Source organism: Petaurus breviceps, unplaced genomic scaffold, assembly GCF_028583685.1.
Source record: "Petaurus breviceps papuanus isolate PSGF00001 unplaced genomic scaffold, PetGlider_PUasm1.0 90784, whole genome shotgun sequence".
Taxonomy (NCBI): Eukaryota; Metazoa; Chordata; class Mammalia; order Diprotodontia; family Petauridae; genus Petaurus; species Petaurus breviceps.
In genome coordinates, this window is record NW_027187345.1 from 6,505,784 (window position 1) to 6,519,456 (window position 13,673).

The 13,673-nt window shown below is 37.8% G+C and overlaps 1 protein-coding gene and 1 long non-coding RNA gene across 5 annotated transcripts in view; one reads left to right on the forward strand and one right to left on the reverse strand.

The window, feature by feature from the left end:
* The window catches only part of ESR1 (estrogen receptor 1), a 376,096-nt gene that overhangs the window by 96,701 nt on the left and 265,722 nt on the right, over positions 1 to 13,673 (reverse strand). For all 4 annotated transcript variants that reach the window (XM_069069659.1, XM_069069658.1, XM_069069660.1 and 1 more), the window contains one exon: positions 974 to 1,112. In XM_069069659.1, coding sequence (XP_068925760.1) covers positions 974 to 1,112 — 139 coding nt within the window. The remainder of the gene's footprint in view (positions 1 to 973; positions 1,113 to 13,673) is intronic.
* Positions 1 to 13,673, forward strand: part of LOC138147280 (uncharacterized) — a 121,415-nt gene that overhangs the window by 39,651 nt on the left and 68,091 nt on the right. The gene's annotated exons all lie outside the window — the stretch shown is intronic.

The window sequence follows — 13,673 nt, forward strand, 5'->3', positions numbered from 1 at the left end:
GACTTGGCTAGGTAGATATTCAAGCTAATAGATAGGCAGCCTGTCTCTGAGTCTGGACTAGCCAACTTTCCAGTTTGGTAAAATCTACTAGGGTTTCTTCTCCACTGGCCTAGGTGCCATCTTCATGCTGCAAAGAAACATTGGCAGACCTGGCTAAGGACAAGGTGAAGAGCTTTCTTGTAGATGTCTGCAGCAGAATTTTCCTCAATTCTACCATTATAGCAGTGCTCAGGGCATACATCGGCCTCAGCTGGTAGTCACCCCTTCCTATTCCCTCTTCTCCCCTGCACAGGGAGGGGAGTGATAAGTTGGGTCTCAGGGGTGAGCTAGGGCAAAGGGACATCCATCTCTAAGGGGCCAAAAAGAGTCAGAAATGTTATCACTTCTCACCTATCATGTACTGCAAAATCATGGGGAACCTGATGATAAAACAATCACAGACAACCTATTTCTGAATTGGGGATTTTTTACACATCAGACCAGGTAGCTCACTGAGGGTATATGGAAATAGAATCTTGAATGTTCTAAAAGAAACAGAGGAATTCATAGAATCTTAGAGCTGCAAGGAACCTATGAGTGAATCTAACTGTCCAGGAAGCTAGAGAGGGAAAATAGAGATTTTAGTGGCTTGGACCCATGAAAAGCTAAAACTTATTTGAATTAAGCAGAGGGTGATTCATCATCTGAATAAGAGACCACATGGCTCTGGAGGCAGAAAACTTCACAAAAGTATGCTGGCTTAGTGATCAGTAGGATTTAGACACCTGGTGGCTTTCCTTAAAAGTCTGTCTGTCTTTAGTCATTAGCTTCTTGTATAAACTTGAATAAGCCACATTGCATATCAGTTTGCCCATTTATAAAAGGAACAGAACAGCCCAGTAAAGTTTCTTGGCTTCCTTGGAGCATTCATGAACAAAATCTAATGAGGGGAAAGGAAGCTACGGAACCAGCATAAAGCAGCCAATAAACTCACCTGTCCAGCAGCAGGTTAGGAGCAAACAAAAGTTTTCCTGGATGTTCCATTGAGCGCCAGACAAGGCCAATCATGAGGATCTCTAACCAGGCACATTCTAGAAGATGGACCTGATCATGAAGTGTCAAATCCACAAAACCTGAAACAAAATAAGAGTCAAGAATAAATTAAAATGAGTGGTTCTCATTTAGTTCCCCAATTGTGCTAACGAGGGTAGAATATAAGTTCCTATTGAGTTGGGTGGGATTGCCTCACTTTTTAAATCTGTATCCTCAGCACCTGGCATGACAACATAGTAGGAACATAATAAATGCTTTCAAATATCTCTACTACTTTTCCAATCTTCTTATATTTACTACCCCTTCCTTGCCCTCCACTTCCCCCTGTCACACACACACACACACACACACACACACACACACACACAATCTACGATCACTGACACTAGCATCCTTGCTGTTCCTCTGGGCACTTTCACAAACTGTCTCACATGCCTGGAATACTCTCCTTCCTCATTTCCTCCTTCTCCATTCTCTAGCTTTCATCACGTTTCAGTCAAAGTCTCATCTTCAAAAACGTTTCCAGTTTCCCTCCGCCCACTTCAGACCTCTTTCCCCTCCTCCTGCTTCATATCCAGGAGAGAGAGGAGAGAGAGAGAGGAGAAAGGGAGAAAGAGAGAGAGGAGAGAGGGAGAGAGAGAGAGAGATCTGGGGGCATGTATGAGAGATTCTATGGAGGCAAAATTGATTGATTTTAGCAACATAGTAGATATGAGGGTGAGAGAGAGTGAGGAATTGAAGGTAACACCTAGGTGATTGGGTAACTGGGAGGATGGTGGCTCTCTTGGCTGTAGTAAAAAAAAAGAAGTTAGGAAAAGGAGAATGTCTGGGGAATGAGATGAGTTCAGTTTTAGACACGTTGAGTTTAAGAGTCTATGGGACAGTTCAAGATGTTTTATATGCTGTTGGAGATATGAGACTGGAAGTCAGGAGAGAAGTTAGGGCTGGATAAGATTTAAACATCATCTACACTGAGAGGCTAATTGCATCCACTAGAACAGAGGTGGGGATTCTGCAAGGCCACATATGGCCCTCTGGGTCCTCAAGTGCAACCCTTTGACTGAATCCAAAGATCACTGAACAAATCCTGATAATAAAAGGATTTGTTCTGCAAAACTTGGACTCAGTTAAAAAACCGAACCAAAGGACCTAGAAGGCCAGCCATAGCCTCGAGGCCAGCAGGTTCTCTACCCCTGCCTGAAACTTAGGAGATCAACAAACTAAATAGTATAGAGGGGGAAGAGTAAAAGGCCCAGGACAGTCATAGGACCCCTCCACGAACAGTGGGTACAAATCTGATGAAAATCCAAGCAAAGAAGTCTGAGTAGTAATCAAACAGGAAGAGAAACAGGAGAAATAATGTCCAAAAAAAGTATCACAAAAAAGAAGGTGATCAGCAGAGCCAAAGGTTGCAGAGAACTCAAGAAGGATAAGGACTAAGAAAGAGTCATGCGATCTAGCCATTACGAGATCAATGATAAATTTGGAGAGAACAGAAATTGAATGAACTTGGAAGCCAGACTACAAAAAGTCAGGAAAAGAATAAGAGGAAAGGAAGTAGAAGTAATAATTACAGAGGGCCTTCTCAAGGAGTTTAGCCATAAAAGGGAGCAGAGATATAGGACAATAGCAGAGATTTATTCACAAAAGGGAAAAGGGATAAAAGATATCAATAGGATGTACAGCTCAAAGTCATAGCTTTTCTTAAGGAACTTATATTGCACTTGGTGTCAGAGGTAAGAACAACACATATATGCAGAAATGTAAATATCTCCCCCTAAAAAAGTAAATAGGAGGATTGTGACAAGCAATAGATTGGGTAAATGGTGGGCAGGGAGCAAAGGAAGGAAAAGGAAGGAATGTAGTTTCCGCCCTATCATGGCTTTGCTTGAGGTCTGTTACAAGCAACATCTCCTCCTTGGACCCTCTGCTAGCTCCCAGCCCTGCATCAGGCCCTCAAAGAGAATGAGGATCCACCCAATGTGCCAGAGGCCTTTTTTTACTTTCTCTTGACATCTGGAGGATATCAGTTGAACACTGGATCCATCCATCTGTTATCTCTTGCCCTTGTCATATAAACAGTCCATCTTCTTTTTTAGATTATACATTTCCCCAATGGCATCCTTTATTTCAGGCCTTCTTGGAAGGTCTTTGTTATATGTTGCAGTCTTTTCACATCTACCACATGCATATCACTCCATTTTTCTTCTATATAACACATCATCTTTAATTCTGTGGAGACTGGAGTTCCATGACTGACAGTCACATAAAAATATTGATAGAATATATTGACCTTAAAAATGTAGACCTTTAGGGGTGGCCAGGTGGCTCAGCGAGTAAGAGCACCGGTTCCAGTGTTGGGACGACCTGGAGATCAAATCCCAGGCTCAGACACTCAGCACCACACCCAGAAATAACTGGCCAGGTAACCTTGAGCAAGTTACTTAACCCCAATTGCTTAAAAAAAAAAATATGGACCTTTGTTTCTGAAAGAAGTTCTGGGGCTTATTAAAGGAGTTTTACAATATCCTAAAGGCAGTCTAGTCCACTCTCCTCCTTCTATGTAACACTAGACCCAACTTGTCTATAAAAAAAAAAAAAAACTTATAAGTGATATACATCACCTGGTCAGCAATTAGTCAAACACAGTTATCTCTATTATATTTGTTAAGGAATCTTGAATAATTCTGATGGATGAGTGGATTGGATACATCTTGTTGAAAAAGAACATTTTTAAAATGTCCCCTGAAATGATTTTTTTTATTGCATTTGGCTACAATAAAACAATTATATCAATTCTTTCATTTGCCTATTCAAAGAGGATATATGAACCATTCTTCCCATGAATCACAACTTCTTTCTTTCTTCTAATTTCAATATCTAATTTCTTAATCAATATTGATACAATTTACTTGTTCCACTATTGCTCTACTCATTGGCCACTTGAAAAAGGTCTCACATTTAGAGTACTAAGTAGCCAAGGTAGAGTTTATAAGAGGCCCCCAAACCGTATGATTGTTAGCAGCCTTTCCCTCCTTTTCTACCATACATTACTAGGCAATCAGTCTTCAAGTAATGAGCCTCTCTGACTTTATGAATACTGGTCCTTGGAGATCATTCTAAATCTGGGCTTGGCCCATACCTGAGATTTTATAACATAGTAGAACCCATCAGAGCTTGTGCTTCATTGAAGTAGCCTTCAGAACTCCAGGGATATATCCTTGCCACAATGAGGAGCCTTGCTCACAGGGGACATTTGATCATGGCTTAATGGAATTGAATTAAATCTCAAAAAGAAGTGTACTTATATCAATTACCTTGTCCTGATAGTTACATGAATTAAATGGGGCATTCTAGTCGACTAACCTGGCTTATAAGAAAAATGTACACTAAGGTCAGAAGGAAGCTCCTCTCCTAACAATATTCAATGCAATTCAGCAGTTATTTAGTAAGCAACACACGCACATACATACACACACACACAGATATACATATATACATACTTATACACGGCAATTTGTAGAGAATCAAGTTCATACATATTGATTAAAATGAAGGATCAAAAATAAATTTTAAACCCTTAAGACTTAACTTTAACTCTTTTTTAGAAAATTTAAAACATTATCATAAACTTCCTTGCAAATGACATTCACTTTCATAAAGGTTAACATTTGAAAGGAAGGCTTTTACTCTTCCCTCCTGAATCATTGCTATTTGTGAAGTGCACAATCACATGATATTAAGTCACTTACTATATAACCTGTACCAGATTATTCATTCCTTCTAAAAACCTCTAAAAACTATATGGAATGAGATTGGGGTGGACCTGCAGTAGCCTCTATAGTTTAGACATCAATGATTTGCTGTTAACCAGATAATGTCTCCATTTTAAAGAACGTAAGGAGTGATTTTGGAAGGTAATTCTATGTATTTGAAATAATAACACTTTTTAATTTTCACATCGTAAGTACAGCATTGCTAAAGACTGACAGTTTTAAAGGTCTTTGGGGAGCCAAAAAAGATCATCATAACCATTTGTACTAAATAGGCAGGATGATTATGAAACACGTCAGTCTGAAGAATGTCTGTTTGTAATGGTTTTCATTTGAAGTCCAGTAGATTTGCTAGGTCCTTGTGTTGAAATGCTGTCAGTTTTTCAAAACGAAATGACCTATTTAATTATCTTTTGCAGCTGTGAACATTGCCTGTCGACAAGAACTAATCTATCTGTTTTGTATAGCATGTTCAGCAAGTCTAATGGGAATGGAGGGGAGAATGGGAACTAAACTGCTAAGTATGAGAACTAATGGATGGAATGATTTCTCTCTTAAGACTTAGCATGAACATTTTGAACACTACTGCCTGATACAGTAAGGTAGACTTCATTACTGCTTAGTAGCTGTTTTAGAGTTCTGTTTTTTCTCCATAGATTTTTTTTTTCAGTTTGAAGGGGCTTAAGAGGTTTCCTTATTCAACTGATATCCCTCAAAGAATCCTCACAATCCACCCATTCATTCATTTGTCTGAAGACCTCTCACAAGTGGGAAACCTCCATTTCTCAAGATCGCCTCTTTTACTTTGGAACATTAAATAAAATCTTTATATGTGTAACCTGATGGGAGAGAGAACTCATATGGGGCATAGCCTATTTCTTCAGTCAACAAATAGCCAATATATTTCAAGAAATTTAATGAGTAGCCAACATATTTCACAAAATTTCAGGTAGCAACTCTTCTCTGGGTGTCTTATCTGCATCTGTGTATAGCAATTTCACCCCCAAGGCATCAAGAATGAGTCAAAGTACATTTGCAAATGTTCCAAAATAAGCACCCTAGAGGAATTCAAGACAGTAGATTTGCATTCATTTTGAGAAACCTTGAGAAAGTTATCACCAACTAGAAAATCGGAACTCTCTGGCAAACACTGTATCTGTTAGTCCTCTTTCCAAGGATGCCTGAAGAACTCCCTTGTGTCACAGATTCCCGGCAATCTCCAGAAGAATGTAAAGAGTATGGGGTAGATTCAACACTTTCCCAGGGAGCCGAAGTCAGGGATTCAAAGAATTTTTACTATTTTGTCTCCTAAAATGCCATTAGCTTAACTTGCCTATACTCAATAAAATAAAATAAAACTTGGCTCTGCCCTCTCCCTTCCTTAGTCATGATGGTGAGATTTATAATCAAATTATGTAAAAAGTACCTTGAGATCCTTAGATAAATGAAATAGTATAATATTAACTCTTGTAAAAAAAAAAAGTCTACTTTGAATTATCTAAAGGGATAAATTTACAATGGTTGCAGGAAAATTCAAACCAAGAAAAAATGACATGTTAGATTATATATTCCTTATTTTTATGAGGCATAAATCTGTAGTCAATCAAAGCAATGGAAAAATGAAAAAGAATCCATTGGAAAGTGAAAGTAACTAGTCTCTGTGGAGCTTTGTGTATAAAGTCAGAAACCAGGTTGTTGGGTCCCTAAATAAAATGAACTGAAAAAAATATTGGTTCTTTGACCTTCAGGGAAAAAAATAATCATGTTTTCACTGATGTGATGACCCTGATGTACTCCAAAATATCAGTTATGAAATTGCTGCTTGCATTTTTTTCAATTCTACCTTATTACTCAATGAGTAAAGATTTGAATAACTCATTTATTTCCCCTTCAATGCCAAAGATGCAGAGAAAAGTGGAATTAGGTGAAGAAATGGGGAGAAATAGCAAGTGAGAGATGACAGTACAAGGAAGGATATGGATTCAGACTGTCCCAGGAGGAAACTAAAAGCAATCCCATTAGCCTCAGGAAAAAACCTAAATACAGAGACAGAGAATGCTTAGAGCTTGAAGAGATCTTAAAGACCTTCTACCCCAGCCCTCTCCCTTTATAAAAGAGAAATTTTGACCCAGAGGGGTAAAGCAATTTATCCATGGTTACTCAGCAAGTTATTGGCAGACCAGAGATAAAAGCCCAGTCTGCTGCTCACGGGTTAGTACTCTGTTTCTTACACCAGAGCTGCCCTCTTCTTGGATCAAACCCAATGTATGCTTATTTCTTTTATCCCGTATATGATCTTGAGAGGGTCATCTAATAATTTGACATTTGAAAGGAATGATGTTTGACACAGTTTCAAAAAACCAACTTTATAAGGGTAAAAGAAGGGAAGCATGAACAACAACAGTTCATAAGGGAAGGTCTGGGGCTTTTATTGGATTGCAAACCCAAAGTGAGTCCATAGTGTGATATATCATTCAAAAAAAAAATGCTGAGATCTTAGACTACATTAAGGGTGGAAGGTGCTACTTTTCTCTGCACTAGTTAGACCCCACCTGGATTACTGTATTCACTTACTAACAAGGACATTGAAAAGTTGGAGGGCATCTAGAAAAGAACAAGGAGGGTGAGGGCCTTGGCTTAAGGCCAAACCAAGCATGAACCAATAAACCTGGGAATGTTTGGTTTTGAAAAGATAAGATTTATGGTTGATATTTTAGTTGTTTCCAAGTACTTGAAAGATATTCAAGTGGGAAACAATGTTACATAGTGGATAGAGAGCTGGCCTTGCAACCAGGAAGACCTGTGTTCCAGTCCCACCTCTAACATGATCATGGCCAAGTCATTTAACTCCCATCTCTCAGTTGTCTGTGCAACTCTCTAAGACCATAAATTGCAGAGATGACCTGAATTGATATATGGAGTTTCCAAATCCAGAAATTGCTCACATCAGTGAAATCAAAGGTCTGGTCCTTATCCCTATCAAGCAAGTGACAAATTAGAAAAGTCTTGAAGGAGGAAAAGCTAGGAGCAAAAATTTGACATTTCAGAAAAGTAGATAGAGGCACAATAGAAAGGTATCAATTCTATAAAAGCCACCCAAAAATGGAATAGGTTGGCTCTCAGCAAGTGGTGGGTTCCTCTTTTCCAAAAGAGAATATAATTTCCAAATTATATATTATATATTTCCAGATTATACAGATATATATGATATAAATAATATATGTAATATTATATATAATATTCCAAATGAGAATATTTCCCCCCACAAAACCCCTCTCTTCTAAACTTGTTTTTTTTTCTCTTGAGAATGTTGACATGTCCCATTTCCCCAAGTTCTCAAACTGGGTGCTATCTTGGTGTCTCTGTTTATTCCACATGTTTAATCAGTTTCCAACTCTTATCATTTCTACCTCCAAAATCTCTCTCACACCCATCCTCTTTTGTTTGTATACGGAGGCCACTCCAGTGTAGTTCCTTGTTTTGTGTCTCATTTAGAGTAACAGTTAATATTGATAAAGTATTTTAGTCTTGGCCTTTCAAAGCATTTTTCCTTAATCCTGGCTTCCTGTCAGCTCTAGGTGTTTCTAATTATCTCAAGTGCAGTCATAAAATATCCAAAGGAAAATTTGGTTTAATTCGTTTAATTAAATGATCAAAATATACCTCTATGGCATGCCACACTTTTAGAGGGGAGCAGAATTTTCAGGACATTGACAACCAAGGGACATTACTGAGGGAGGAAAAAAGATTTCAAGTTTGTGTTAGCGTGTCCAGTCCTCACTATATGTTTCCTATATGACTTCAAGGTTTTTACTTTCTGCAGCCATAATAAACATTCTACCTACATTACAACCATCACCTCTGATAAAAGCCAACTCCAAACTGAAATGAAGACTTGGTTGGCTCTTCTTTGAGTCAAAAGGAGTCTTAGGGCCTTTTTTTTTGGAGGGGGGGAGGCAGGGCAATTGGGGTTAAGTGACTTGCCCAAGGTCACATGGCTAGTAAATGTTAAGTGTCTGAGGCTGGATTTGAACTCAGGTCCTTCTGATTCCAGAGCTGGTGCTCTATTCACTGTACCACCTAGCTGCCCCTCTCTCTCTTCTTAAGAAGTATTGACTACAAAATAGGTTCTTTTCTGCAATATCTGAAAAAGTTTTAGTTTTATTTGCACTCCCCAATCCTGTCCTCCAGTATTTTCCAGAACCATCATGGAATATCTGGAGCTAACACTTACTTTCATAAGGATACATCAACTTGGAAGCATGGTGCAGTTGAACTGAACTTGGACTTGGAGTCATAAGAACTGGGTTTGAGATTTGGCTCCAATATGCTCTAACTGTGGGACCTTGGACAAGTCACTTAACTCCTCTGAGCCTCTGTGTACTCACTTGTAAAATGTGAATAATGGTCCTTCTTATTGCACCTCACTAAAGTAAAAATACTATATACTATGAAGTGCCTAATGAATGCAACCCATAATTATTGAGTCATCAAGCTTTATGGGTATCAAGAACAGAGCAGATCATAGAAACATAAAGACAGCTAGTTGGTACAGTAGGTAGAACACTGGACATGCAGCCAGGAAGACTTAAATTCAAATCCAGTTTCAGATACTTAATACCTGCAGAAACTTGGGCAAATCACTTTACCTCTATTTGCCTCAGTTTAAACATCTATAAAATGGGAATAATAATAGCACTTATCTGCCAGGATTGTTGTGAAAATAAAATGAGATAATATTTGTAAGACATTTTGGAAACCTTAAAGCACCATATAAATACTAGCTACTACTATTATTAGATAGAAATGCTCTAGTCCTTATTTTTCAGGCTTGTTTATCTAGTAAATAGAAGAGTGAGGATTCGAACCTAGAATCCAAGGCTCCATACTAAACAATGTTGATAGGACAGACTAGATCTTCCTGATGTGAGTGGATCCCAGTCTCTTCACCAAACTGGTTCTAAGATCATCAGGGCTGTTTATGTTTGGTTACCATGGGTTAATCTACTCCTGGTGAACTGCTTTATGAATCAGTATAAGGAAATATAGAGCATCACTTTCTAATCAAGTTGACCCAGATCTAATATTTCTGGATGAAACAATCAGAAGAATGAAAGGTCTGATTAGTTTTGATAAAAATCCATATAAAGTATTTATTCTGAAGGTCTCTTCCTTCTTTGGGAAACAAAAAGTAAAGAATTGAAGTTTTTGAGACAATATAATAGAAAATGAGGCTCATTGGGTAGTTTGGGCAAGGAAAACAAGTAGTCTAAGGGCACTGAAAAGCTGGGCAGTACAGGCTTGCAATACACTTTTAATGTGATGTGATATATAAAGTTCTTTATAATCCTTACAAGCATTACACGAATATTATCTCTTATTGTCCTGGGTGATGTTGCCTCATAGTACCACTGCTTCTTGGCAAACGTACCTTTCATACCCAATATGCCTCATTTTGTGTTAGATTGTCTCAAGCTTTAACTATTTAGTGGTTTTGTTTGTTTTACCAAGGAAACAAGAGACCTTCAGAATCTTCTTTATGAGTCTTACTAAAGTCCATCAAGTTCTTGATGCCAGTAATTTTTCATCTAGAAATTTTAGGTCTGCATCAGTTTGATCAGTGAAAGCCCTCTCTGCTTGGTCTGTCTCTGTCTCTGTTTCTGTTTCTGTCTCTGTTTCTGTCTCTGTCTCCCTCCATACACACACACACACACACACACACACACACACACACAGTTTTTCACCAGACTAGATCATTTTCATATAATAATACTAGAAACTAACATTTTTATAAAGCTTTAAGATTTGCAAAGTGCTCTATGTATGAATATACATGCATATATATATGAATGAAAAAGCATTACCTCTCTCTCAGCTAAGCACTAAGGATACAAACAGAGTAGCAAAAGAGTTCCTAGTTTTAAGGGACTCACATAAGATAACACATATGGAGGTTAGGTTTCAGCTCGAAGTCAGAGGGAAAGGTTCAGTGGCCTTTAAGTACAGGGGCAAAGCAGGGAGTAGTACATCTTCTTCAGTATCATCTCCATTGAAAGTGTTAAAAAATGGTGCAGTGAGTAGAGAATGAACTTGGAACATAGAAAAACTGCCTTAAAATAATCTCAGCCACTTATTAGCTTTGTGAACCTGGGCAAGTCACTTAACCTTTGTCTACCTCAGTTTCCTCATCTTTAAAATGGGGTAAAAAATAGCACCACACCCAAGGATTGTTGGGAGGATAAAATGAAATTTGTAAAACACTTTGCAAACTTTAAATCATTAAATGTATATTAGTTATCATTATTACTGTTATTCTATAACATATATTCATTTATAATATCATTTGACTCATGATAATCCTGTAAGGCAGGTGCTATTTATTGTTCCCATTTTACAGACAAGGTAACTGTGGCTGAGAGATTAAGTGACTTGCTAGAGTCACACTGCCAGCATGTGTTTGAAGTGGGATTTTAACACTGCTTTTCCTCACACCAAAACCATCACCATATCCATTATTTCACACTGCCTCAAAACCAGAAGACTTGGGTATGAATCTCTTCTCTGCTAATTATTATTTGTATGATCCTAAATAAGGCATTTTGCATGGACTTTCCCTCTCTAACATGAGGGGGTTGCACTGAATGTCTTCTATGGATTCTGCCAGCTCCCAACCCAAGATTCCAGGCTTCCTCTTTGCTTTGATGAAATATTCCTGCCTAACTTGTTTCTTTCAGCTAAATGAACAAACCTTCTAGGCTTGCATATTAAGCCCTGAGAAAGGAATAGCAGTTTCACAAAGCTATGAGTAAAAGCTTTCACATTTTGGGTTTAGAGCTCCAAAACTAGATACTTTATATTCCAGTATTTTTGCTTGAAGCAAGCCATGATGTCATGTTTTCTTTTTCTGTTTATTTTTTTCCTTCTTTAAATATAAAAATATTAATAAAAAGAGATAAAAGACTTCCTGGACATCAAATAGCTCTTACAAAACAACATTTTCATGATTTAGTAAGTGAGGGAACAAGAACATGTGGGTTATATTTCCCTTAAAATACATAGGAATGAAAAAAATCTTAGAAAAGTGGTCAAGAAAGCACATTTTGAGTTTTATTGCCCTTGAAGCATTTCAAGATGTTTAGCAAATCCCAAATGCAGCTGTGCTCATACATCCCTCAAATGAATGGTCAGTGCTCTGCTATTGTGCTCACCCATGTTTCACTTGGAGCTTATTCAGTCTGATTTTACACTGGAGTGCAGAGAATAAAATTTGTTAACCTCTGGCGAGTTCTTGGTCTGGGAAATGAAGCAGTGGTCTCAAAGCAGTTGTTAAAGTTTATAAAGCAATGATAAGTTGGCAATCACACATAATGTATCAGATATATAAATATATTTGTAATTTATCATCTATGTAATGGTCAAACAATTTAATTTGATCAAAAATTGAAGAATCCTACCTAGAAAACCATAAACACATGGTTTTCTAGGTAGGAAACCTTAAACATATGTCGGCCCTACTTTATCTCCTGTGGTATGTGTCTAAAAGAGCAGAATAGTAAACTTCTAACCCTGGTCATTCCCAGTGCTAGGCCACAAATGACCTGACAATCTCTTAAAACATTTCCTTGTTGAAAATGTTAGAGCTCTAAACTATGTGACCTTGTTACAATGGTACAAATTTGCAATGGCTGGGCAGTCCTGACAGTTTTACAACATAGTACTTCACAAGAGATCAAATTAATGTCACATTTGAGATCATTTCACCATTTAAAATCTCATTGTTGCATAGGAGACAATCTTGGTTCTCAAAGGCTATGTCAATGGAATACCAATTCTGAGAAGTTCTACCAGTCTGGAAAGGGTCTGAGAATGGCCTTTCCATCTGTCTGCATAAGACTAGCATAGGTTAAGTTCAACATGATTTATTACTTGTAGACTTGCCTTGAGACAAGGAGGTTTTTTTTCTTAACAGTCGAAGACTATATGCTAAGGTTTGAGGAGAGCAGTGGAATACCTACATCAATGAAATGATACATTCTTGAAATATGTCATTCACTACTGATTCTTTCTGAATACCAAAGAGCATAATCATTATGACATACCTAATGCAACAACTGGTGGGGGAGGGGGAAGCTCAGTGACTGGAATGCCAACCCTGCAGTCAGGAAGACTCATTTTCCTAAGTTCAAATCTAGCCTCAGACATTTACTAGCTGTGTGACTTTGGGTAGATAACTTAACCCTCTTTGCCTCAACTTCCTCATCTTTAAAATGAGCTGGAGAAGGAAATGGCAAAGCACTATGTTATCTTTGCCAAGAAAATCCCAAATGGCACCATGAAGAGTCAGACACAACTGAAACAATTGACCAATAGCATTTTATTGAGTCCTAGTATAATTCATATGTATTCCTAGTATTTTTAAAGTATAAAGTTACATCAAGAGAAATAGTGTACAATGAATACTGGGGCCAGCCTTGGAGACAGGAAGACTTGGGTTTAAGTCCTGCCCTTAGAACATATTAGTGATGCCACCACAGTCAGGTCACTTACCCTGTCAATTACTCTGCCAACACTAAATTATAGACAAGTGATAAATTTGCATCAGTGGACAGAATCTCCATATTGGCAGTTCTTCACACCAATAAAATCACAACTCTAGATTCCTTCCCCCTTGACCCCACACTATATAAATCCCAAACTCTAAATAATGTTAACATCAGAACACTGGCAAGACAGGTTTAGCTAATGTTAAAATTTGCAAAGAACTGAGAAGATTTGTTTATTGACTGGGTCTTAAAAAGTTTCAGTCACACAACTATTAATTCTTCAGAGTTAATACTAATTGGATCTCACTTTGTATCTAGATCATAG